Source organism: Notechis scutatus, chromosome 2 (genome assembly GCF_049901735.1).
Source record: "Notechis scutatus isolate UNSWTSFEM ecotype Mainland chromosome 2, rNotScu1.2, whole genome shotgun sequence".
NCBI lineage: Eukaryota > Metazoa > Chordata > Lepidosauria > Squamata > Elapidae > Notechis > Notechis scutatus.
Window position 1 is genome coordinate 112,924,482 of NC_142010.1, and position 26,388 is coordinate 112,950,869.

At 39.4% G+C, this 26,388-nt stretch overlaps 2 protein-coding genes across 4 annotated transcripts in view; one reads left to right on the forward strand and one right to left on the reverse strand.

Moving 5' to 3' along the window:
- RAB37 (RAB37, member RAS oncogene family) overlaps positions 1-26,388 on the reverse strand; it is an 87,169-nt gene that overhangs the window by 48,374 nt on the left and 12,407 nt on the right. The gene's annotated exons all lie outside the window — the stretch shown is intronic.
- On the forward strand, positions 1,096-24,476 carry CD300LF (CD300 molecule like family member f). 2 transcript variants are annotated; one of them, XM_087955833.1, is made up of 8 exons: positions 1,096-1,238; positions 13,334-13,666; positions 16,904-16,991; positions 17,801-17,863; positions 19,042-19,142; positions 20,097-20,131; positions 21,759-21,836; positions 23,860-24,476. In XM_087955833.1, the coding sequence occupies exons 1-8, from the start codon at positions 1,181-1,183 to the stop codon at positions 23,941-23,943; spliced, it is 840 nt and encodes a 279-aa protein (XP_087811959.1). In that variant the 5' UTR covers positions 1,096-1,180; the 3' UTR covers positions 23,944-24,476. The 2 variants fall into 2 exon arrangements, with proteins under 2 accessions (XP_087811959.1, XP_026523187.2); XM_026667402.2 differs by lacking the exon at positions 17,801-17,863.

Here is a 26,388-nt window from a genome sequence, read left to right on the forward strand (position 1 = left end):
TATTCTTCAAATAACTGACATCGGCTTCCTGACAAGGAGTGGTGCAATAATAATGATTCATGGCTGGATGTCAAGGGGTGGTGTTGTAATAATGATACGAGACAAATGGGGGTACATGGACTCATCGAGCAGGGGAAAGGTGCAGTTACCATGTTTCTTTAATTAAAGGATGCCGGATGTGAGGCAGCGAAGGCGGCCGGAAGGTGGTTATAGTAATTATGTTGTTATCCAAATAATAACATGTATAAATACAACTCTGGGTTGCAATGAAACCCAGAGTTGACTTTAAACATAATTTGATCGCTGTTACCTGTTGTTGTGGTGTGGGAGACGAATAAAAAGCTTTACTGAAGCTACACGAGTGAGTTGATATCTTATTGTTCACCCCCTCAACCTCGGACGAACAGCTGACAGTAGGACTGTAACTTTGTCGCTTGTATCCTTACAATTTATATTGACTGTTTCCTAGTATGATTTGATTGCTGATTGTACCCTATGACTATCATTAAGTGTTGTACGTTATGATTCTTGATTCTTAACGAATGTATCTTTTCTTTTATGTACACTGAAAGCATTTACACCAAGACAAATTCCTTGTGTGTCCAACCACACTTGCCCAATAAAGTATTCTAAATTGTGGAGATTGTTTGTGTGGGTGGCTTTGAGTGGACTTGGATATGAGAGACTTTCTCATCAAATTTGTAGAAAATCTGTTGTTCATCACCAAGGATGTTACTCATTCTGCTCCTTTTTGCCAATAAAATGTGTTTATTTCCAGCACACTTATAGTGTTTGCCTCTACCGTACCTACGTGGAAGCTGAAGTCCTCAGGCCTTCTGTACTTATTTGAAGGATTGCAAGTTAATGCGCATGGTAGACTGCAGACTCATCTTATTTTAGATCTCCCTGTTTCCTTCCTGTCATATTCGGACAAGATGCTTGAAAAACTGGAGTTGTAAATTATTGGTGGTGGACTTCTGCTTCCTCTTTCTTCATCACGAGCAAGAAGAATTTTCATAACTGAGTGGAAAAAGCAGAAGTAATGGTGTTTCAATTTGATTTCAAGTATGTGCTATGCAAATGATAGAAGGGGGAAATGCTTTTCTAAAGAAAATTTTGGTGGCAGTCAAACCAACAGGTAGAAGTTAAAGGAGAATGCGAGTGTGCAGTGAAGGACAGCATGCTACAGCAGCACCTGACCCTGGGACTGTTCCTCTTTTCTGATCTCTTCCTAAAAGGTGAGAGATTTATATTAGTTTACACTAGGGGATCATAACAGGAAGGGATAGTTGGATCCAGATATCTCAGCAAATTCCTAGAATCTGAGGCATTAAAGCCATAAAGAGGAGGAGTTTTATGAGTTAATAGTGGTAAAATGTGACAGGTGAGTGTTCTCTAGTCTAAAGAAGAAGAAGCTGACAGAATAAGAGAGTTGGAAGGGACTTTGGAGGTCCTCTAGTCCAAACCCCTGCTCAAGCAGGAGACTATACCATTTCAAAAAAAAATGGTTGTCCAATTGCTGCTAAAAAGAAAAAACTTCCAGTATTGGAGCATCCACGACTTCTGGAAGCAAAGGGTTCCACTGATTAATTGTTCTGTCAGGAAATTTATCCTTAGTTCTGGGTTGGTTCTCTCCTTGATTACTTTCCATCCATTGCTTCTTGTTCTTTCTTTGGGTGCTTTGGAGAATAGGTTTACCCCCAAGTCTCTGTGGCACTCCCTTAGATATTGGAACACTGCTATCATGTCTTTCTTTTCATTAAACTAGACATATCCAATTCCTGCAACAGTTATTCATATGTTGTAACTTCCAGCCTCTTAATTGTCTTTGTCTTCTCTGCACTTTTTCTAGAGTCTCAACATCTTTTTTTTATATCAGGGCAACCAAAACTAGATATAATATTCCAAGTGCAGACATACCAAGGTATTATAAAGTAGTATTAACACTTCATGTGATCTTGATTTTATCCTTCTGTTAATGCAACTTAGATCTGCCTTTGCTTTTTTTGGCAACTGAAGCACCCTGCTGGCTCATATTTAAGTGATTGTCCATTAGGACTCTAAGATCCCTCTCACAGTTACTATTATTGAGTTAATTGAAGATTCCAGTTAACTTTTTTTTTCTTTTTTCTTTGCATTGCTTCCATAGCTTGTATTTATTTATTATATTTTTGTAACTTTACAGAGTGGTGTAAAATTCCACCCCAAAATATTTCATTTCTGTAGAACAATGTGAACATTTTCTTTCCTTCCTTAATGTACTAGGAGCAATATCAGTAAACAGTCATTAAATGTGGATATATAACAGATAAATGTTAGAAGAACTTCATTTTAGGAGAAACATTTTGTTTTATTTCTTATTGGCAGCTATTTCCAAGGAGTAATATAGTTTGGATTAAACCAGATCACATTCAGCTGTAGTTCGGGGGGTTTTAGGGAAAAAGCATAAGAAATTGCAAGATCTGGGAGACTGAATAAAACAAAAACAATTTAAATGTTTTCAAAATAGTATTCGGAAGCATTTTGAAGATAGCTTTTCATGTGGCTTACTGGCTTAGTTGAGACATTAGTTCTTATTTTCTGTGGCACTTTCATGAGAGAAGTTCTCTTCCTGGATACTGTATGTATGGTCAGCCTTTGTTCCCCTCAAATTCTGCTTTTGGAGTCTTTTTATTTTCTAGCCCTGCAATTTGGTCGGTCCCATTTCTGTTCTGAGGTTGAAAAGAACCAAAGATATTCAAAGTCTGGAATGCTTAGTGATAATTTGTGATGGTGTCACACAATTGTTGGCTACATGCACCACAGGAAGCCATGGTGAAATTACTGTGTAGGATACTTTATATTTACTCTTGTTATTTCTAGTGGAAGGTGAGTTTGAAGGTTTTTCTCTCAAACATAATAGAATAGAATAGAATAGAATAGAATAGAATAGAATAGAATAGAATAGAATAGAATAGAACAGAATTCTTTATTGGCCAAGTGTGGTTGGACACACAAGGAATTTGTCTTGGTGTAAATACTCTCAGTATACATAAAGAAAAGGTACATTCGTTAAGAATCAAGAATCATAACATACAACACTTAATGATAGTCATAGGGTACAATCAACAATCAAATCATACTAGGAAACAGTCAAGTGGGAGGGGATGGGTGATAAGGAGTGGTGAGAAGATTAACAGTAATAGTAGTGTACACTTTGTAAGTAGTTGAACAGTGTTGAGGGAAATATTTGTTTAGCAGAGTGATGGCTTTCTGGAAAAAACTGTTCTTGTGTCTAGTTGTTCTGGTGTGCAGTGCTGTATAGCGTCGTTTTGAGGGTAGGAGTTGAAACAGTTTATGTCCAGGATGTGAGGGGTCTGTAAATATTTTCACACCCTCTTTTTGACTCGTGCAGTATACAGGTCCTCAATTGAAGGCAGGTTGGTAGCCATTTTTTTTTCTGCAGTCCTAATTATCCTCTGAAGTCTGTGTCTGTCCTGTTGGGTTGCAGAACCAAACCAGACAGTTATAGAGGTGCAGATGATAGACTCAATAATTCCTCTGTAGAACTGTATCAGCAGCTCCTTGGGCAGTTTGAGCTTTCTGAGTTGGCGCAGAAAGAACATTCTTTGTTGTGCTTTTTTGATGACGTTTTTGATGTTAGGTGTCCATTTTAGGTCATGTGATATAGTAGAACCTAGAAATTTGAAGGTCTCTACTGTTGATACTGTGTTGTCTAGTTTTTTTTTTTAATAAAGTTTTATTTGGGTTTTCACACACAAAATACAAGTAAAACATCTTTTTTGAAAATAGCATGGTCCCCGGTTGAACTTCTTTATACAGACACAAAACTCAATTTCATGCTCCTTTTTGTATTCTATTCCATATCTTATACTATTTTACATTTTCTATATAGTTTTTTCCCCTCTTTTAATTTTCTCAATTTTATTTTGATTATCTCATCTCAATTCAAATCATTATATTTATACTTTTGTCTGTTCTGTTTCAATTTCATATTATCTTTTCTCATTAAACAAATTTTCTCCTGTAGTTACTAATTGGAGTATGACACCTTTATATATTTTAATTACATCCATTCTTATTTAAACTTCAATATATACCTTAAGTTTATGACCTTCAATATATTACATAATACATAACTTCCAATCGAATTCTGCTTGGCACATTCTTATAATACACACTATATTCTTTTTTTAAAAAGGAAAGATTGTAAATATATGTAATTATAAACCCTCATTCCATTCCAGTTCAGTTCTATCATTAATAATCATTAAAACCATAACATCTTTAACACCTCTTTTCAATTAAATATCATACTTCCTTAAAAACACATATAATCTCCATGATTAATTTTTCCCTTATTTCTCTTCACATATGTTTTATAAATCATTAAATATACCTTTTGTTGCATTTATTTATTGACAAGCATTCCAATGAATTACGATAGCTATTTTATCAGACATTTTAATCATACATTGTTTCATATTTTCTAAAATTATTTCTGCTTATAATATAACCATACTATCTTATGAACCTTTGCAGAATCCCTTTTTCCATTAAGTTTTCACCCATTATCTCTAAATAGACCCTGTTTCTCTATATTTTGCTTCTGTCCTTTATAACTTCTTTTCCTTTCTTTCTTCCCTCTCATCTTCTCCCTCCCCTTTTTACCCCCTTGTCTCTCTACTTCTAATTCTCTCTTCTGCATTTCCCTCTTCTGTTGCTTTCTGATTTTATACTTATTTTTCACTCTATTTTTTTGGAGTTATTTTTCCCAAACTTAAACTTTCCATTCTCTTTCCCCCCTTTCCTCCCCCCCCCATCTAAGATTATTTGTTCATTAAAGATGGCTTCTTCTTTGTTGCAATCTTCTTGTTCTGCAGGCATTTCTTGTTGTTTCTCATAATTCTAAATCGCCATTTCTAAAAACTGAAATACGAAGCCAAAAGAACCTCTCCCTTCTTGTGTATCTTCTTTGTACTTTTTAAGTTCCATTTTCAGTTCTTCTAAAAGTGGAGCCATTTTAAAAAGTTTTAAACAACCACCTGATTGATTTTAGTCATTCAAAACAATAACCAAGAATCCAGAAATCAAGTAATCCAGATAGTCCTGAGTTATATCTTCTTATTTCTTTTTCGACTTTCTCTTCCTGGGGTTTTTGTTGCGATATTTCAGTTAGAATATATCTTTTGGAAGTCTTGTTGAGATTTTGCTGTAAGTTCTTTTTTAATTCCAGGCAGTCTCCTCCCTTCCAGATCCTACCCTTTTATTCTTTTCTCTCCTTTCCTGTTTTCAAAAGCTTTTAATTATCCAGAAATCTTTATTATCCCTTTGACTTTTTATTTTCAACATTAAATGCCTATTGATGTCAAAGTGGATTTTTTTCCAATTTCTTGCTTAAGTCTCTTAGCTGTCAGTATAGGAAAAGGAGAAAACCAAATCTTTTCCCTTTTCTCTCTCCTTCGCAGCTTAAAAATCTTCCTAGGGAACAATGTTATTGTTTTTTAACAGTTTCAATTCCAGGGTACCTTATTTGTTGCTTTTGCTGTTTGACCCGGTCAACCAAAACTTTCTCTTCTTATCATCCTCCTGCACATTATTTTCCGGTCGAGTTCTTCTTTGTGTTGGCCATTTCTGACCACCGCTGCAACCGCCTTTAGGAAAGGGAGTAATGGCCAGCTGGGGAGGAGAGATGCAGCTCTCCTCAACCCTGCTGGCAGTCTCCCCCCTCTTCACCACCTCTACAGGGTGGCTTAGCCCCGAAACCAGCCGGCTCGGGGCGCTCCAGCAGCGAGCACGGATCGAAGCCTCGCAGAGACGAGGTTTCGGTCTATCGCTGAAGAAGCTCAAACCGGAAGTCCCTGTGTTGTCTAGTATTGTAAGAGGTGGTAGTATGGGAGGGTTTCTTCTAAAGTCTACCACCATTTCTATGGTTTTGAGTGTGTTCAGTTCCAGATTGTTTCGGTTACACCACGAGGCAAGTTGTACAACCTCCTGTCTGTATGCAGATTCATCGTTCTCTCGAATGAGACCAATCACTGTTGTATCAGCAGCAAACTTCAGTATTTTAACAGATGGATCATTTGAGATGCAGTCTTTGGTATATAGGGAGAAGAGAAGTGGAGATAGCACACCGCCTTGGGGGGTCCCTGTGCTGATTGTATAGGTATCGGATGTGATTCCGCCTAGCTTCACCTGCTGCTTCCTGTCTGTTAGGAAGCTTATGATCCACTTACAAATGTGTTCAGGTACCACTAGATGGCTTAATTTACTTAGAAGAGTGTCTGGAATGATGGTATTGAATGCTGAACTGAAGTCTACAAAGAGGACCCTTGCATAGGTATTTGGAGATTCAAGGTGTTGTAGGATGTAATGCAGAGCCATGTTAACAGCATCATCTGTCGATCTATTCGCTTGGTATGCAAACTGCATGGGATCTAACAGCGGATCCATGATGGTTTTCAGGTGGGACAGCACAAGCCTTTCAAAGATTTTCATAACTACAGATGTTAGAGCAACTGCTCTGTAGTCATTCAGTTCCTTGGTGGATGGCTTCTTTGGCACTGGGATGATAGTAGAGTGTTTGAAGCAGGAAGGAACATAGCACATCTCTAGTGATCTATTGAAGAATCGGGTGAAGATGGGGGCCAATTGGTCAGTACAGACTTTTAAGCAAGAAGGAGATATCTTGTCTGGCCCTGGTGCTTTTCCTGGCTTCTGTCTGTATAATAGATCTTGCACTTTTTTTTCTGTGATCACCAGAGGTTGTGAGCCCAATGGGTTGGGGTCAGTTGTAGGAGGCTTGGCTGTTGTTGGTGTGTTTGAGATGTGGGTCGTGGAGATAAGTGGCTGTAGTTTCCTTTCAAACCTGCAGTAAAAGACATTCGGGTCATCTGCTAGTTGTTGATTTCCTTCTGCCTGGGAAGAAGGTTTGCTGTAGCCAGTGAGGTTTTTAAGAGTTTTCCACATGTTTGCTGGTTCATTTGTTGAGAACTGATTCCTTAACTTTTCAGAGTAGCTTCTTTTTGCTGCTCTGAACTCTCTTGTTAATACATTTCTGGCCTGATTGTATGACATTCTGTCACCTTTTCTGTAGGCTTCCTCTTTGGAACGACGTAGCTGCTTAAGTTTAGCTGTGAACCAAGGTTTATTGTTACTATATATTTGCAGGTTCCTTGTTGGTACACATAAGTGTATATATACATATCGCAGAACTGACATTTGATGTTACAGTATCTGTGAGCTCATCTAGGTCTGCAGAGGCAGCTTCAAAAACATTCCAATCAGTGCAATCAAGACAGGCCTGAAGTTTCAGCTTTGCCTCATCCAACCAAGTCTTCACTGATTTAGTTGTTGGTTTAATGGTTTTAAGACTTTGTCTGTAGGCAGGTACAAGGTGAATCATGCAGTGGTCAGAGTGTCCCACAGCTGCTCGTGGTAAAGACCTATAAGCATCTTTTATTGTTGTGTAGCAGTGGTCTAAAATATTTTTGCCTCTGGTGGGACAATTTACATGCTGGAAATATTTTGGGAGCTCTTTCCTTAAATTTGCTTGATTGAAATCTCCTAAAATGATGGGAAGGAAACCTGGGTGTTTGGCTTCAGCCTCCATAATTTGATCAGCAAGAGTTCGTAATGCCTTGTTTACACAGGCTTGTGGAAAAACATACACAGCTATTAGGAGAAATGACATTCACCTGTTTTAAAAATATACCTATAACCATCCCATCTTTTCAACCTTCCTCTTGAGACAAAGAAAGTCTGATTCTCAGACAGATACATCACTGATTAGGATCATCATGGCCATGACAGCTTTAGCTTCTGTCGCTAATAAAGAAACCATGGAAGCTTTTTACTGATGTGACTTCCCCAAAAGGCGAAAACAAATGGGAAACATTATGTTTAATCGCTGCTTTTTTATTAATTGATAAGGTGCATGGGATTGAAGCCCTTGTGTGTTGTAAAGAACGTGATTTTGGATATTCATAGCTGCACTTGCTTTACAGTAACTACAATAAGGAATAAAAATAATGTAAGCGCAGGGCTCATCCACAATGTTCCAAAACTTCAGCCAAAGGATGCCTCCCTAACTGTTATTGAAGGACACATCTGCATAATGTATCCCTTTATTCCTAGTCCACAACTAACTGATCAGGGCTAACTGATTTTGCTTTTTTCTGATCCAGTGAGATGGTAGCATTTTACCTCCTCCCAATGCTAGTCCTGCTATATGCCCAACTTGTGTGTCGCATGTATGGAGGCCTCTTTCAGCTACTACAAATTTTTTCCCTTCTCTTTGTAGCTTCTGGCTTTTCCCATGACTAGACCAGGGCCTCTGTAAAACGAGCTGCTTGCTTGTCAAATCCGTGTAATAATAGTCCTGACTCCATAAGTTAGAGAGGGCTTATGGCTACTACAGTGTCCATCAGAGTGTGTTGCATGTTGGGGCATTCATTTCTACTGTGAATTGACAATTTGACAATCTGATTTACAGAGGGCCTGGTCAACTACTCAGAGTGGTCCAAATCTACCTTCCATTAATAGAGAAAGTGGTCCTTGTAAACCAAAGGGGGCTACAGCAACCTCTTTTTTAGGTCATCTGTTTTGGAACAGGAGATCACATCAAAATGGCTAAAATGCTTATATTTAAAGGTTGGAGAGATGGATAATCCTGCCCCTCTAAAGTCAAGCAGAATGGGACAATTGCTGCCCATGGGTCAGCTTGCCACCCCTGGGCCGCTCTGGCCTTTGGCTACTGAGTCCTTACTGTTGGCCCACTTCTGCTAGCTCATCCTGACCAGCTCATTCTGGCTGGCTCACCCCAGGTAATTCACTCTGAGTAAGTCGCTGCAAGATGACTTACTCTGGGCAACTTGCCGTGTGGGACAATTCAGTATAGGTGAGATAGCTGTACTGTTATATCACCAACCCAAATTCTATAGATGAGGGCTTTTCTTTTTGGGGAGACAGTGAGTTGTCCTATACCCAGTGTCAAAATGTAGTTCCTCCCCCAGGCTCAGCTTACTTTAGCGTATATATCTTTTGTTATCTTATTTTTATTAAAATTCACAAAGTACATAAAAACTAACCCAAACTTTAAAAAAAGGGTGGGGGGCAATTGCAGAGGACAGAGAACAATAAACAAAAAGAAGACATTTCCAATTTCTTCTGAAGCAAATATAAGCAAAATTACAACATTAAGTCTTACTGTATGATTACCAAAAAAGAGCTCATTTTTTCCCCGTTATCCAGTTTTTTCTAATAATTAAAAACACAAATTATGAATGCACTTGTTTCTTTCATGAAAAAGTTTATAAGAAGTTTCAATCAAACAATATATATATATATATATATATATATATATATATATATATATATATATATATATATATATGGATCTTTGGTTATTCGGGTTTTCTCCCGCGTAAGATTCAAAGTATCTAGGCAACGTTTGGCGAGGTCCCACTCGCCATCCTCAGGCTGGTGCTTTCGGCTTAGTGCCAGTGCAAGCAGTGTGTGACCGGAGCTGCCATCTCTCTATATACAAGTGGGGGGATGGTGTGCTGGGCTGGTTGGCTGTGCTGCAGCCTCTTGATTGGTTGATGGAGTTGATGTTGGTATAATGGGCTGTGTAATGGCCTTTTGTTGTAGAGATATCTACAACAGTGGGACCTCGCCGAAACGTTGCCTAGATACTTTGAATCTTGCGCGGAGAAAACCGAATAACCAAAGATCCACATACAAATACCATGAGAACCTCAGAAAACATATATATATATATATATATATATATATATATATATATATATATATATATATATATATATATATATATATATTCACTAATCAAAGAAGTTAATTTGTGCAATCTCCATCTCATCATCTTCACCAGCCATTCCTCCTTTGTGAGTAGTGTCACACCTTTCCACTTTTAAACATAAAGTAGTCTCACTGCAGTTACCACATATAAAAAGTCCCATGACTTTCTTCTGGTTGCTGTCCATTAGTTCCTGTTCTGACCCAAGCCTCGTTCAAAGCAAGCAAACACCAAACAGAAATAAAAGCAAAACCTTTTAATGCTTCTCTGTGAATTCCGTTCATTCACAGTAAAACGCTATTAAAAACTAATTGTCCCAGATAAGAACAAGCCTTGCCAAGGTTGTGCAAGGCTGCCAAGGACACTAGATTAAATTGCAAGGAGATAATCAAAACCAAAAATCTCCAAACACAAACCAGGATAGTCCGAACTTCCACAAGACTTGAAGTACAAGAACTTCTTTGCTTCCTGCAAAGAATCCCACCTCTGAGGGCTGGCTTTTATCCCTTAAGGGAGGGTCATCACCTTGAAGCCTTATTCCCAAGTTGCTCGTGCTGCTGCAGCTGCTCTTTTCTTTGAGCAGCCCTGCGTGCACGCACACTGGGCACAGGCTGCTCGGGGTCCTCTGCATCACTGCTGCCAGCCTCCACAAGCTCCGAAGGCAGCATTCCACTCCCTGATGGTCCTGGCCCCATCCCTGCATCACACGCAGGCCCCTCATCCGAGTCCTCGCTCTCTGACACCTCAGCTGTCTGCACCTGCTGCCAGCGAAGCACAGCGGTTCCACTGAGTTTCACTACCACTGAGAAAGAAAAACAAAAAATCCAAGAAGAAACCAGCACGGTTGCACAAAGATCTCTCTGACAAATTGAAAGACAAAAAGGACAAATACAAAAAAATGGAAAGAAGGACATACAACTAAGGCAGAATATCAGCATAGCCAGAATCTGCAAAGACGAAGTCAGGAAAGCAAAGGCTCAGAATGAACAAAGACTTGCAACAAAAGTCAAAGATAATAATAAAAAAGTTTCTTCCAACATATAAATAACAAGTTCCAAAAGAAGTCTCTGGTTTCAGTAGTGCTTTAGCCGTGAAAATCTTCCAGATTAACATATGTATTTGTGTCCAAATTTTTAGCTTTTTTACATTTTCAACAAACATGGTAAAATGTCCCTTCATGTTGCTATAGGCCCAGCCTACTTTTAGAAAGTGGCTACTGGAAGTTTTGTCCCACTGACAGGGAAATCCACCAATCCCTGTACATTAAAAGTCCTCTACCCACCTCCTTTAATGGTAAATCAGTCACTGGCCTGGTCACTAAGCAGAGAAAATTCCAACTGGATACAACAGTAGGCAGAATGATGCTGGCATCCTTGTGCTATGAAGGGTCCCTGTCAGTGGTGGGATTCATTTTTTTTAAACTACCGGTTCTGTGGACATTGCTTAGTGGGCCTGGCAGGGGAAGGATACTGTAAAATCTCCAGTCAGAGGTGGAGTTTGCCGGTTCTCCGAATTACTCAAAATTTCTGCTACCGGTTCTCCAGAACTGGTGATACCTACTAAATGCTACCCCTGGTCCCTGATGCTCTCTGAGCTTGGTTGTTTTCTCACAGGTGTTTTGTCACCCAAGCTAGGTAACATCCTTGGTGCTGATCATCAGTAACCTCATCAACGCTCTGGTGATGTTGCCTAATTTGGGTGATGAAACATCTGCAAGAAAACAAGCAAGCTCAGAGAGCACCAAGGACCCCTCATGTCAACCCTGAGCTACAAATATTCTCCTTTATTGAGTCTTGTGTTGCCTTGTCTGACCTGGTGGGCAGAATGCTAAAACGGCTCTCAGATTGTACTCACAGCCCCGAAAGCCCATTGGGGTAACATGCAAATTACTGCTCACAATGGGAATTTCCTTCTATAAAACAATTGGAAATGTATCTCTTCCTTTGATATTCTATCCTGAATTAAACTTCAAAGATGGCTGTAATCTATACAGGTAGTCCCCAACTTACAACTGAGCCCAAAATTTACGTTGTTAAAATGAGAAAGCTGTTAAGTGAGTTTTGTCCCATGTTATGATTTTTCTTGCCACCTTTGTTAAGTGAATCACTGCAGTTGTTAAATTAGTAACATGGTTGTTAAGTGATTCTGGCTTCCCCGTGGACTTTACTTGCCAGATGGTCACAGAAGGGGATCAAACGATTATGGGTCACTGCAACTGTCATGAATGTGTGAGTCAGTTGTCAAGTATCTGAATACAAGTCAGATGACTGTGGGGATGCCTGCAATGGTCATAAGGGTGACAAATGGCCATAAGTCACTTTTTTCAATGCCGTTGTAACTTCGAATAGTTACTAAATGAACTGTTGGAAGTAAAAATATCCTTTTAATATACTAAAATATCCTTTTAATATACTATTATATCCTACACTAAATTCTACAAACTGGTTTTGTTTCCTTCTTTTTTCGGCTACCCAGTCTCAATATCAGGGATTTCTTTTGACTCAACCCATCAAAATGTCAAGAGGAGGACACCTAATTTCCCCAGACCTAAATGAAGCAGCCGTGCATGTTTATATTAAAATTAGCCCATGAAATAGCTGTCAAAACTGCTTTGCCGCTGATTTTAGCAGAATGCCATCCAATTTGGCAGCTCAGCATGGCCGTCAGATTTCAAAGAAAGAATAGAAAAGATCTTAAGGGATTAGTTGGCCTCTCTGACTGATGGGGATCTCTTTTGCAAAACATACAATTGGCAATTGTATTGACGGTTTCCCATTAAGTCCTGTGTTCTGTGAGACGTTTAGCCTTGGGTTGATGTGCTTAGAGGCCCCCTCCTACCTTCCCTGATAAAACCTCAAGGAAAAGTTCTGCATCTTTTTTTAATTAAACCCAGCTTGATTTGACATCCAAACCAAAATCAGTGGCTAATTTTAATTATCGTTTCCTCGAAACAAGCAAAGGTCAAGATCAAAATATAGCTCATGAATCTATTTGTTAAAATTTAACAAATTACAGTGAATATTAATTTGATTTCAGGCTATGGTGAATTATAAACTGGAATGAAAATACTGTATCCTTCTCCTTTTTACGGCTATATTGAAGGAGCTGAGGAGAAACACAGTTAGGCTGATGTTAGTTTCATTTGAATTGTACAGAGAGAGAGAGAGAGGGAGGGAGAATATTAAATTTCTATGTTTATTTTGCTAATTCACATGATCTCCATATACCAAACAAACACCTTTTGGCTTTTAGTCTTCTAATATACTTATCAATCAGTTGTTTTATTAATAGAGAACGAATCTGCATGTCATCTTTTCATCAGAGGAAGTCAAGGCTCCACAGAGTAAAACTAATGTTTATATGGGACAGAAATATTTAGAACCCTTCTCTTTTTTAGGTGTTTTTTTTTGTTCCTGTTCCTGTTCCTGTTCCTTGTACTGCAAAACCACTTTTTCCACCTGCACAGAGGATAATGGCTTGTATGTCTGCTTGAGGTTGGATGTTCCTCTTTTGCAGGTTTGACGTCTGTCGTTGAAGGCCCTTCGATGGTGAAGGCTTCGCTTGGCAAGACGCTGTGTGTAAAGTGTCGATATGAAAAATATTATCATAACTTCCAAAAGTACTGGTGCAAAGGCTCTGATTGGGATTACTGTAAAGAGGTCATTAAGACTGACAGTACTGAGGAAGAAAAGAGGGTTGGCAGAACTGTTATCAAGGACAATCAGACGCAACTTGAATTCACAGTGAAAATGGAGAACATCACCAAGGAAGATGCTGGCATTTATTGGTGTGCCATACAGAAATCCTTTGCAGATTTCAAGTGGGAAGTAAATATTACGGTAACCGTAGGTGAGGTTGGTTTTTTTTTATATCAAGCACTGTAGGAAGATGAAAGCCTGTTAGAGATTATGTGAAGTGGGGCAAATACATTGAATATTCATCTCAAGAAAGGCAACCCAGTACAGAGGCTGAGAGGCAGTGATGAAAGCCTCTCTAACTCACTATAACTCTTTCAGGTGCATTTCCTGAATTAGCTTTAGGGATTTCTTTTCCCATGACCTTTTTTCTTTTATTCACCAGTGAATTTCACAGAGCAAGTGAAATGTTGGACCTTCCTTCCTTCTTTATTTATTTATTTGAAAATTTACATTGCCACCTGCTCACACATGGTGACTCAAGGTGGCTTACGTGGATATAAAAACCATATAAAAGAAATAAAAAGAATAAAAAAGAAAAATAATAAAATTAGTAAAATAATAACTCCCCCGTCTACCCCATCCCCGTGACAACACACATTCATACAAACACTTTAATGGGCTTCATCCCTCTCTGGGTTCCCCAGGTTCACTGACAGAACCAGGTCTTCAGCGCCTTCCGGAATAGTATTAGAGAGGGGGCCATTCTAATCTCTGGGGGAATAATGTTCCAGAGAGAGGGAGCCACCACAGAGAAGGCCCTTCTTCCGGATCCCACCAGGTGTATCTCCCTCAGGGATGGGACCCACAGCATTCCCTGCTTCCCCGTTTTGATTGGGTAGATGTGACCGGCAAAAGACGGTCCCTCAGATAACTTTTTTCCTTCCTTCCTTCCTTTCTTCCTCCCTTCCTTCCTCCCTCCCTCCCTCTCTCTCTCTCTCTTTCTTGAACTGGGGTAAGATTGACACAAGTTCTTCTAGTTTTTCCTTCTAGCCCCACTAGAAATGTTCATTTTCTGAGCAAACATCCTCCTCCTCAGGAGCCCTGAAGCTTTTTGCTTATGCACCAGATTTCAAGATGGTCAGTATAACAGACACTTCATGGACAGGGGTTCATATGAAAGGACCTCCTCCAATGGAAAGAGCATATCTTCAAAGATCCGCTTGTGGAAAAGAAGGAAATAGGGATTTGTTCCCAGCACAGATGGAGACTCTGCCCATTGGGGGCTATGATCACTGTCATCCAGACAGAATATCCTGCCTGTCCTTTTTACCAGAGCTTGAAGTCCAGCAATGCTTTTTTAAAATGAAACTCCTAGCTGGTTTCAGCATGGAAGATGAGCTGTTTAAATCTGCCATGCAGAATTGTTCTTGGTTGAGAAAGAATAAATATTTGATCACACACCTGGTATTAGTCAAAGAAAATTATATAGAAAGAGAAGAACCAAACAGTTTTTTTTAATGGCAGGCAATGTCAGGTGGTGGATAAGGAGTAATATAGATCAAATCTCTTGTGTCCAGCAGCATTCCTGCGGTGGGGGGGGGAAAAAAGCTTTTGCTCCTCTGAAATCTGATTGATGAGAACCTTGGTTTCCATCACAGAGCTTGCTGGCATCAGCAGGAACAGAAGGAGAGAATTGATGGTTGCCAGGGAAATGTAAAGCATCAGTAGTAAACTGGAGTCCTTCAGGGCTGGCATATACTCTGCCTCGGCCCTATATTTGAACTCCAGTTCTCTTCTGATCTCTTGGATTACTAGGTACGGGAATTACTGTATTATAAAGTTTGCATAGCCTGGAAAAGTGACAGCCACATGCTTAGGTTTCTCTACTACATAATTTCTTGTATTCACAATACCCAAGCTACACCTCGCTTTTAGTTAAATATTTCTTCCTCATTGCAGAGAGTTATACTAGGGAAGACAGCAGAAAAATCTTTCTTTTTAGAGTAATTGAGATTCTGGGGTTACATTCTATCACTATTCTATTTGTTTGCTTACTTGTTTATTAATGCAGTAGGCATCTTGAAAGATTCCAAAACATTATATGTGGCTTGCACATGTAGAACCTGTGGGCAGACACATACATCCTCCACACCAAAACTAATGGGTGCAGGAATGGCCTTTTCCAATGCATGCAGCTTTACATACTGACTCCAGTTCAACAGACTGTTCAACCTCTGTGCTGTTGATGTTGATGCACTAATCAGTTGAGGCTGTTGCTTTCCATTGGATCAAGTCCTCGCTCTGGTACCTACTTGGAATTGCTACCTTGCCGAGAACCAAGTGTGAGACCCATTTGTGGTTTGGTTCTAAGAATCAGATGAGTTGGCTGCTATATAATGGCTTCCTGCCCAAGCTGCTTTAGTGCTGTTGACAATAGAATTCCCAGGGCTGATGGTCCTGAGGAACATCTATCTTCTTTCCCTGGGCCCAGGAGCAGAGGCAGCTCAGGAGTTCATGGCTGTCATCCTAAGAGTTTGTGGTGTTAGCTGGTTTTTCTCAAAGTCTGGTCCCAGTATCCCTGGGCTTATCCCTCAAGACCCTCTCAGGGCTGTGCAAATTGAAATAATTTGCCAGGCAATGTTAAAAAAATAATAATACAACATTAAATTCCCATCAAACACTTGTGAGAAGTGGTAATGGCGGCAAATGCATCCATTTTAATTTAAATTCTGTAAATATTGATAAATATAACCCATACAAACAAACAAAAACTCTTTTGCTGCCCTCCTTAACTTTTTTTTTTTAAGTAGAAAGGTTTAAAAGTTTAAGAGCCACATTGAAAATTGAAGGAAGAAGCAAAGCATTTTAACAAGGGAAGGAAATGGATTCAGTTCCCTCTCTCCCAATATTCTTGGTATAACACTATAACAAAAAGATGCCTTTCCGCAGGAACACAAACTACAGACCTCCTGGCACACTGATATTTACATTTGCTGTTTATATATGCAGGTTTATTTAATCTCCTTCATGAGGTTGTTTCCAAAGTTGGAGGGATTGCTACCCTCTGCCACAGTACACAGACGCCTTAGATCAGAGGGGGGTGGGACGATTGCAAACAAATGTTATAAGTTGCATCATTCCATACCTGTATTTCCAGGAGCCAGGTAGAAGCAAGCAAGTCTGTTGAACATTTCATTGTCAAATTGTTCCCCCTCCCCAAGGCATTAATAGGTCATCCTGAAATATCAGTTCTGTGTTCACCTAATACTTGTAGCCAATTTGAATGGAAGAGAACCTCCCAGGGGAAAGTTACTCCTTATTTCTGAAGCTTGGAATTTTTCAGTGACAGGTTCATCATTGTCAGTATACATTCTTGGTATAATTTTAAGACCATGCAAGCATAGGTTAGAAAATTATGGGTTTGTACTTTTTTAATTTCTTTTTTTAGAGCTACCACCTACCAGTATTATAACAACGGAGTATTTTTCCACCACCTCAGCCTTCCCTATTGAAACTACATGGAGAAGTCCAAATAGGTAAGTTTAGATGTAAATAGAGCAAATGACAGGAATCGTGTCCGAACTTAAGGATATAAGGCAGGCAGTCTTAAACATTTCACCATCACATCTCCTTCGAGCAGGGGTATCAAACTTGATTTTATTGAGGGCCTCATCAAGGTTGTGCTTGATCTTGGGGGGCCCAGGGGGGACATGGCCAAGGTCAGTGTGGCCAGCTTGATGCCACTCATGTTGGGGGCTCCTGTGGTGGCCCAAGCAACCTGCCAGCGAAAACGGGCTCCTGAGCTCCATTTTCAGCTGTGATGGCTTCCTGCAGCCCTCTGCCTGCAACCCTCCCGAGCTCCATTTTCACTGGCAAAGGCACTGCGGGCCAGTCCTTTGCTGTTTCCAGGGCTTCCAGAATCTGTCCCCCAGGCCTTCAGTTTGACACCCCTGCCCTATAGTCTAATCTTAAAGTTCACACCTTCCCTAAAAATCCAAACACCGAAATAAAGACAAATGTGAAAACTATATAATTAAATCTAGGGAAAGCTGTATTTACTATAAGAATGTACTTTACACCTTCCCTGGACTCTGTCTATATCTCCTCAAAAATGGGAGGGAAATTGGGAAAGCCTAATCTAAGGGCATATTTACTTACTTACCATTTCAGATGCCCCTACCAGAGGTGGTATTCAGCCACTTCAGACAGGTTCTGGTATACCAGTAGTGGAAATTTTGAGTAGTTCAGAGAACCGGCAAATACCACCTCTGGCTAGCCCTACCACCACCCGCCTTTTCACCCTGTCCGCCCGCTCGCTGCTCGATTGAGTGAATTTTTTTTTTAGCCTCACACACACTTTCGTTACCCTGCATACAACGGCAAGAAATGTGACGAAGCTGAACATCAGGTAGGCAAAAAAATATTTGGGAGAAGCAAGGGCATCTGGGTGGTGGTGAGTGGGGAAAGCTCCATGGCGCGGGGCTGCAATGGCAAAACAGGCAATGGAGCGGGTGGCGCAAGGTAAGGAGGAGGCTGCTTTCCCTCTCTTCTCCCTACTCCTCCTCCTTCCCTCGTGATGGTCACCCATTTCCTGTTTCTACATTGCAATCGGTGGCTCTGTCGGCGGTGAAAAAAACAGCCCCATTGTGCTGCGCCTCATCCTGCCAAGTGCGCTCAGCTGTGTGTGGCCTTTCCTTCGCCCGCACCATTCCCTGCTTGCCTGCACTGTTCGGGAGGTAGGCCATTGGCCCCCGCAGTTTCCCGCCATTTCCCATTGTTTCCTGCTTGCCCGCGCTGTCCAGGAGGCAAAAAGCTTTTAGCTACTGCGTGCTTTTAGCAAAGGTGAAAAAGCTTTTAGATATCAAACTATTGCTCAAGTGTTTTGGTCCCTGTGACTTTCTAGGGTTAGTGGAATCAAAATAGAGAACTCAAAGCAGCATAAGAGAAATAGATTATTTACAAACTGGCAGGAAAACAGAGTTCAATTTTGCAATTGGAGGGAAGTTAAGAAAGGCAGATATTGGTGTCTGCCTTCAGAAAATGGTTGCTGTCCTGTTCTAACATATAAGACATGACTTCTGCTTGTGGTTTCCAACATGTTTGAGATTTGTGGTCTGTGACTAGATCCAGCCTGTACAAAAAATGATGGTAGCACTAAGTAGTACATATGGACTTTTTCATACTGAACTTCTTTCCAACATTTGTGGATAAGTCCCCCCGGCCCTTATTTTAAATTGGCCCACTATATGAAGGACATCTGCAGGGCAAAAAAAAGTGGCTGTGTAAGGATTAGAAATAAAGCCTATATGGATTTTTCACACCAAGGAATTAACTCTTAGTACACCAGTGGAAGGAGGGACAAAAATGAACATTTCTCTTTAGAATTAAGAGACTTCATCTGTAGAAAGTCTCCATATAATCCTTCCATGGAGGATTGCTCCAAGATAGAAGTTCCCAGTGCCATCCAATTTGAATGAATCTAGTTTATTCATTTAAATAACACCTAGTGCTATATGGTAAACAACCAGAAGGGAATACTAGTATAGTCCAGCAATCTCACTGATTTTCTGTTATCTTTCCCACCAGAGAACCTGACCTCATAATCCTGCTACCCGTGGTTCTTGGGTTACTGGTGCTAATTTTAGGCGGAACTACACTGTTGATGTGGAAGCTAAGGAAGAAAAAAGGTGAGAAATTTGCCAAAAGCATTTGCATCTTGATTGTTTCGTTCCTTAAATCAGGAGTGAACTATGTTTGGTATCTGGGGAGACATATTTTTAAAAAATTACATTATTAAGGATTTTTATCTGTACTTGTATGTTTTGTGAAAACTTAAATAAAACTTTTATTAAAAAGGATTTTACATAAAGATTTATCTTTTAAAAAAGAAAGGAAAGAAATAAAAAAGTGCAAGAAAAAAGAAAGAAAAGACACTTAAGCTACTAAATACAATGACTTCAACCTTCTCTTCCATAGATAATTATAATCTTATAAATCCTTCTTCTTAGACGTTATACAAACCTCTCCTTTAATCCATATCTTTTAATCCATGAACTATCATATCATTTTTGTTTGTTTTCAGCAAAAAGTCCATATAAGGTTTCCAGACTTTCAGAAAAGTTTTTTCTCTCTGACCAAATAGATCGACTTTGCCATGTCAGCAAATTCTGACATTTTCACTATCCATTCCTCCATTGGGAGAAATTTCACTGTTCTGTCATCACTGAACATACAATAACCTTGCTGCAGTTACCATATACAAAATCAATCTGCCATGAATCTTTTCTAATTCCTTGTCCATACATCCCAATAAAAGAGTTCTGGTTTCTTCACAATATTTATCTTTAAAATCCTTCACATCTTTTATGAATTTGAGTGAATGGATTAAGGAATTGTTTTTCTGATCTTTGTTTCTAATTATAGAAAACCAGGACTCTGAGTAACTGCCTTATTCCATAATTTGAAAAAAATATAATTTCCCGGGAGAAAAATCTAATTTAAAAAAAGTTGGTTAGGTCATAAAAATTCATTTGGGCAAAGAAAGGAAATGATAACTATATGATAACTTTTTTTTTCAAAGCTGCTGCTTTGAATGTTGCAGCAATGCCCTAATGCTATTTTATTGTGTGTTTTTTTCCCAGCTACCAAAAACTCTAAGGATCTCCTTCCAACTACGGTAAACAATTTCCAAAATTTTGCAGGCGTTCATCCAAGTGCATTGACTTTAGTAAGAAGACAGGAGATGACCTGGAACATATTTATGAAGGATCACTTTTTAAAGTCATGGCCCAACTCATAAAATTGATATAAGACATTCCAGCTTATCCAGTGTACATAGCTGGATCAGTGACACCAGAAACCATGTCTGAACCATTTCGTCAAATAATAAGTTGGAAAGGACTGAGGTGTCTGCTGATTCAGCATTTTCCAAATGAATGCATTTTAGATTTTTATTTATTTATTTTATTTTGTCAAGCAATGATAAGATAACAGGTATAAGTATAAACATAGTTATGAATCCATGAAATGGATACATATAAGAAAAATAAAAAATAAAATTTTTAAAAATAAAAATAAAATTTTCTGGAACTCAAGCTCCCAGAATTCTCAGTAGCATGGCTATGTTGGCAGATAAGTGTGGGTATTTTTGGCTAAATACATCTGGAAGGCTTGAGAAGAATAATTCAAGTTACTTCTAAGATGAGGGAAGAGATTAGGTATCTAGAAACTTAAATTCTTCTGAGGAAGGAAATTGCTAGGTCTTTGGGTCACATTCCATGATGACAAAGCCTCTCTTAAACCTTTTCAGCATTTTCAGAGTCACAAACCTGAGTGTCAGGGCACAGTTACAAAATAAGAAAAGATAAGTTCATGAATAGGGATTTATCAATATATCTTGGATTCCCTTCTGAGTCATAAAGGACTATTTACAGCCTTGGGCCTCAATTTCTACATTTCCCTGACATTTCCCAGTATTTGAAGATCAGGTAAAATTGTTTGACTATCAGACTTTTTAAAATAATCATTGAAGGGAGAAACAATTCTCAAGGCTCTCAGTTAAAAATAAAGAGATGTGCATTATTTAAGAGTCATACAACTAAACAGCATCCTCAAGAAAACTCTTTCCTTTCACGGTGGCCTGTGTGTGTCTGTATATTATGTCTTGGTTCTTTTTCATTCCCTACATGGGTATCCTGAGTTCCCTACATGGGTATCCTGAGTTGTTATATCTCATGTGGAAATGAGATGCTATTTCATCTACCAAACACAACACTTCTACACATTCAGCCATCAATTTCCAACAGTGAATCAGAATTCAGTGCAGTTGGTCTTAGAAGCTTTTCTATGATTAGGAATTCAGGCTTATCCAAAAAAAAAAAAAAAAACCCAAAACCAGGCATTCCCGCCACTGGAGTTTGAATTCCTTTGGAGGATGCTTCTGATTGGCCTTTTGTGCCTCCTGTCTTCAAGGCCATCACTAAAATCAATTGTTTACATAATCTTAATTCCCCAGGGAAGTAATGCCATTTAATTCTATGGAACACACGCAATTGTATTCAAGATGTGCTACAGGATAGTACCCTGACCTACCAAAAAAGAATATATTACAGAACAAACATAATATAAATGCAGGGAAAAAATAATGCCAAATGAAACAGCATTTATTATGATATGATTGTGATATCATCCTGTTATATAGCCAGGGAAGGTAATGTCAGCCTAATGATGTGAAGGTAACTGTGAAAGTAAGAGAAGTACCAGGCAAACCAAATTAAATAGCAACATGTTTTCCTTTAATTTAGATTTCTCCTTCATCTGATGGCACAGAAGTGACATATACAACTGTGATACCAACTCGGTCTTTTGCTTCTAAGTCTCAGGTGCTTTTCATTATTCAACTATTCAACTTTGTTCATGCTTTTAATACTTATCTCATTATGTCAGAAACGGTATAGGGGGTCCCACTTGGGCGGGAGGTTGGACTAGATGACCTACAAGGTCCCTTCCAACTCTTATCTGTTATCTGTTATCTATTACATTTGCAACCGTGTTTATCTTAAAGATCAATATATATATTTGGTACATCGGTAAGAAATTAGCTGTGATTTCCCCCCACCCCCCAAAATAAAATAAAACCAAAATGATTGGTGAATTCATCTTGGGAAAGAAGCCTGGGAAACTTTCACCCAACCACTTGCAACCAATTCCAACTCATAGTTTTCGGCCTCTCAATAGTCATACCTGTATACGGAATGCAAAATCAGTCTTAATTGTTCCAGGTCTACAAAATGTTTAGAGAGTTTAAAGGACATACGAAACATCAAAAGTCAACCTTCCTTTGACTAAATGTAAAAGTAGATAAAATATTACAGGCCATTAATTCTGTAATTCTGGATTTCCTTAAAGTTGTATCCATGTGACTCTCAAACCACAGTATTGTCCTACTATTGGAATTTCCCCCTATTACCCTAAAGGCTTTGTAAAATGGAATGTTCCTATCATCTTGTTTGTTTTTCTTTCCTCTTTCTTTGGTTACAGCACGAATTGGGAAGATCGGTTGAAAGTTGTTCCCCATGCCTTTCCTTTTGCAGAGGTTTCAAAAAGCTCCCTAGGGGAGAACTTCTTAAAAGTGAATCTCTGTACCAGAATTGGCTGGTATCTAGATTTTCTAGGGTGCTACTAATAGGTAAAGGTTCCCTGTTCCGTCGTATCCGACTCTATGGGGAGATCCTCATCTCTGTTTCTTGGCTGAGGGAGCCAGCATTGTCCGAAGACACTTTCAGTGGTCATGTGACCAGCATGACTATTTGCTGAGGCACATGGAATGCTGTTACCTTCCCATCAAAGTGGTACCTACTTATCTACTCGCATTTGCATTTCAAATTACTAGATGGACACGACATGATGTGCAAATTATGTAAATTGAATGCAGTTTCATTAGAGTTTGGCAGTTCTGACCATTCCATGCTTTCCTGTTCATCATTTGAATCTCCAACATAGAGCCTCTGAGCACCATTTTGCCTTCAAATACCTCATATGGTGCTTTATTTGGACTTGAGCTCACCTACCCAGAAAACAAGGCGAAGTTACTGTGAGGCTGGCATGAGAGCAACTTCATCAGATTATTTCCTGGTAGATGGGCCTTTCTGACTGGCAATATCAACACCAATTATGGCAGCTATTTTGGAAACTGCCCATAATATTTTTTCAAAATTCCAAATTTACTTGAAAGACCTGAAGCCAGGAGACACTGTGAGGGAGATGTCTTGCCAATGGGAGAAATAGAAACGTAGTTCAAAAGCTCCATAGATCACAGCATTTCAATAATAGAGACTGTTTTACTGTGGTTTGAAGTTCACTATTCTTGAGACAAAAATAAACGGACTTGAACATTTCCAATGACCTAGAAATTAAAACTGTGGAAAGGCCTGGCATGGAGGCATTCTCAGAGAAAAAGGTCCAACTGTTGCTAGGATTTGATCTTCAAATAGCTTCCTTGAATACGTACAAAATATAATGGCAGTGTGATGGAGTCAGGAGGCTTAGAGTCATGACTTCTGAATGTACAATTGGAAGAAGAAACCCTATTCTGGAAGAACTGCCCTCACTATCTAACACAATGAAAACATTAAAACATAAAATCTTATAGAACATGTGTGTATGACTGGATTTATGGAAGCTATTAATCTGAAGTGTAGCTGCATAATTGATGACATTATGTGTTGTATGAATCTAGCCACTGTGGTTGATATATAAATCCTTAGCTGCTTGCCTTAACCTGGTCAACCATAGTTAAGAAAAAAGCCTGCTGGCAAACCACGAATATGCATTTTTCTGACCCCTTTTCAAATATTTTTGATCACTCTCGTAACTAGTAACGTGTGCTATATGTTAACCCTCTAGGCTTCTGAAAACACAGGAAAGGTTGATTATGCGTCCTTCAGGTTTTCTACCTTAAATGACCAATCTGTCTACGCTAATGTGTGAGAAGAAGACCATCAAGCCACTCCTGAGAAGATCTCGTTATATGAACTGAAAAAGAAGGATTCAGAACCTCCTCCATCCTCCTGTTGCAGCTGCTCTGATGGAAGAGCACAACTCTTCTGCATCACTTACATTACTGCAGAGATGCGACAAAATAAAGACCATCCTTTTGACCTAAGCGGAATGGCACTCCAGAGCCATCCTCAGCCATCTTCTGTGTTAAGCCAAAGTATCTAAAAACTGTCCTCCTGGACTATAGCATCTATCATTCCCCAGCCAAGCCACCCATTGTTTTGTGTGATATGTTTCGTCATTCAACACTTTGAAAATCCCCTGGATTTGCTCCTCCCTTAGGACAATCTTGCCAATAGCCTCAGGATTCATTCAAGCACATGGACTGTTTAAATCCAGCAGCGATTCTGCAGGTAAAGATTAGTATCTGAGTAACCGGGCAGGTAAACCTCCTTGCTTAGTTTTTTTTTTCTTCCCCATCATCAGTTGTAGCAGAAGGAAATAAAAGCTATAGATTTCCTCTACTGGTTCTGCTGTGTTGGGTTCTTGTTCTCATTTCAGCTGATTTTTGAGTTCCTTCCAACTAACCAAGAGGATATGTGCTATAATGTAAAATGTCTGCACCAAAAGCTGTAAAATGTAAAATGGTGTGTAGGAAGTTAGTGGGTCTTTTGGCCCAGAAAGCTTAAATGTCCCTGTGAGGAGCAATCCCCAAAAGAAATTCCCAGCCTTTTCCCAAACAGAAAAGGACTGGCTCTTGGAAACAGGCACCAGAAAGCTTCCCCAAGGCGAGAAGACAAGAGGCCCTGGGTTATCATAAAGAGGAGAGGGAATGAAATTCCCATGAGAAGAAATAATCCAAGACCCTTAAAGAGGTAGAGAGCCTGGAACCGGAATGAGAAGGCTGGGAATGTGAGGGCATGAGATTCTACAGCTTTCTGAAGAAGAGTTAGAATCGGACTTTTCCAGAAGGCCTTTAGCGTTTAGCACATGGAGTGTCAAACTCGCTGCATCACATTGCTGTCACATGATGATTTGCGACATTTTTCCCCATTCACAGAGTTGGGGTGGGCATGGCCTGCACGTGACACGTATGGCCCATGGGCCACCAGTTTGACACCCCTGGTTTAGCAGTTTAGAGCAGTCTTGGTCAACCTCAATGAATTTAAGATGTGTGGACTTCAACTCCCAGGATGCCCCAGACAGCCATTATTGTTTGTTATAATGTACAGTGATTATACTGTTACAGTTACATTATACAGTTTATTATACAGCTTCACTTGCTTTATACTGTTTTTTTTGCAGCACAATTCCCTTAAAAAATTAATATGGCAGGAAAAAGGCTTTTAATGCTATACAGCTAGTCCTCAACTTATTTTAGTTCATTTAGTGACTATTCAAAGTTACAACGGCACTAAAAAAAGTGACTTATGACTGTTTTTCACAGTTATGACCTTTGCAGCATCTCCATGATCATGTGGTCAAAATTCAGGTGCTTGGCACTGACCTTTGCAGTATCCCAAGGTTATGCAATTACTTTTTGTGACCTCTGGCAATCAAAGTCAATGGGGAAATCAGATTCATTTAACAACCAGGTTACTAATTTATCACTTGCAGTGATTCACGTAACAACTGTGGCAAGAAAGGTTGTAAAAATGGGGCAGAACTCACTTAACGAATGTCTCACGTAAGAACAGAGATTTTGGGCTCAGTTGTGGTCTTAAGTTGAGGACTACCTCTATTTCCTAAACATCAAGCAACAGCATTAATTTTCAAAAATACTGGGGACACCTAGGGCAAGAGTTTTCCTTCAGAAAAGTTGAGAACCTCTGCCTGAGTCACCAATAGACCTAATAATTTGGCCCAGACACATGCTTTCACCGAGGCTAATATTGGTATGAACACTGATATCTTGCACTTAGCCAAGAAAAACCTAAAGTACACATATAGACTGGGTGAAACCAGGCTTAATAGAACAGAACAGAATTCTTTGTTGGCTAAGTGTGATTGACACACAAGGAATTTGTCTTGGTGCAAATGCTTTCAGTGTACATAAAAGAAAAGATACATTAATCAAGAGTCAAGAATCATTAGGTGCAATACTTAATAATAGACATAGGGTACAATAAGCAATTAAATAACAGTAACCATGAGAGGGCTCTTGGAATCTTAGTGGGCAACCAATTAAATATGAGCCAAAGGTGTGTGGCAGCAGCCATAAAAGCCAATGCAATCCTAAATTGCATTAACAGAGGGATTCAATCAAGTTCAGGTGAGGCACTAATGCCACTCTATAAAGCCTTAGTAAGGCCACACCTAGAGTACTGCATCCAGTTTTGGTCACCACACTATAAAAAAGATGTTGGGACTCTAGAAAGAGTGCAGAGAAGAACAACCAAGATGATTAAGGGACTGGAGGCTAAAACATGAAGAACA

What these genes read in the sequence shown, in the direction of transcription:
- CD300LF (XM_087955833.1), top strand. Translation starts at nt 1,181, where the DNA reads ATGCTACAGCAGCACCTGACCCTGGGACTGTTCCTCTTTTCTGATCTC. An exon ending in AGGATCTCCTTCCAACTACG is followed by an intron (nt 20,132 to 21,758) that starts GTAAACAATTTC and finishes CCTTTAATTTAG; the next exon opens with ATTTCTCCTTCATCTGATGG. An exon ending in CTTTTGCTTCTAAGTCTCAG is followed by an intron (nt 21,837 to 23,859) that starts GTGCTTTTCATT and finishes TTAACCCTCTAG; the next exon opens with GCTTCTGAAAACACAGGAAA.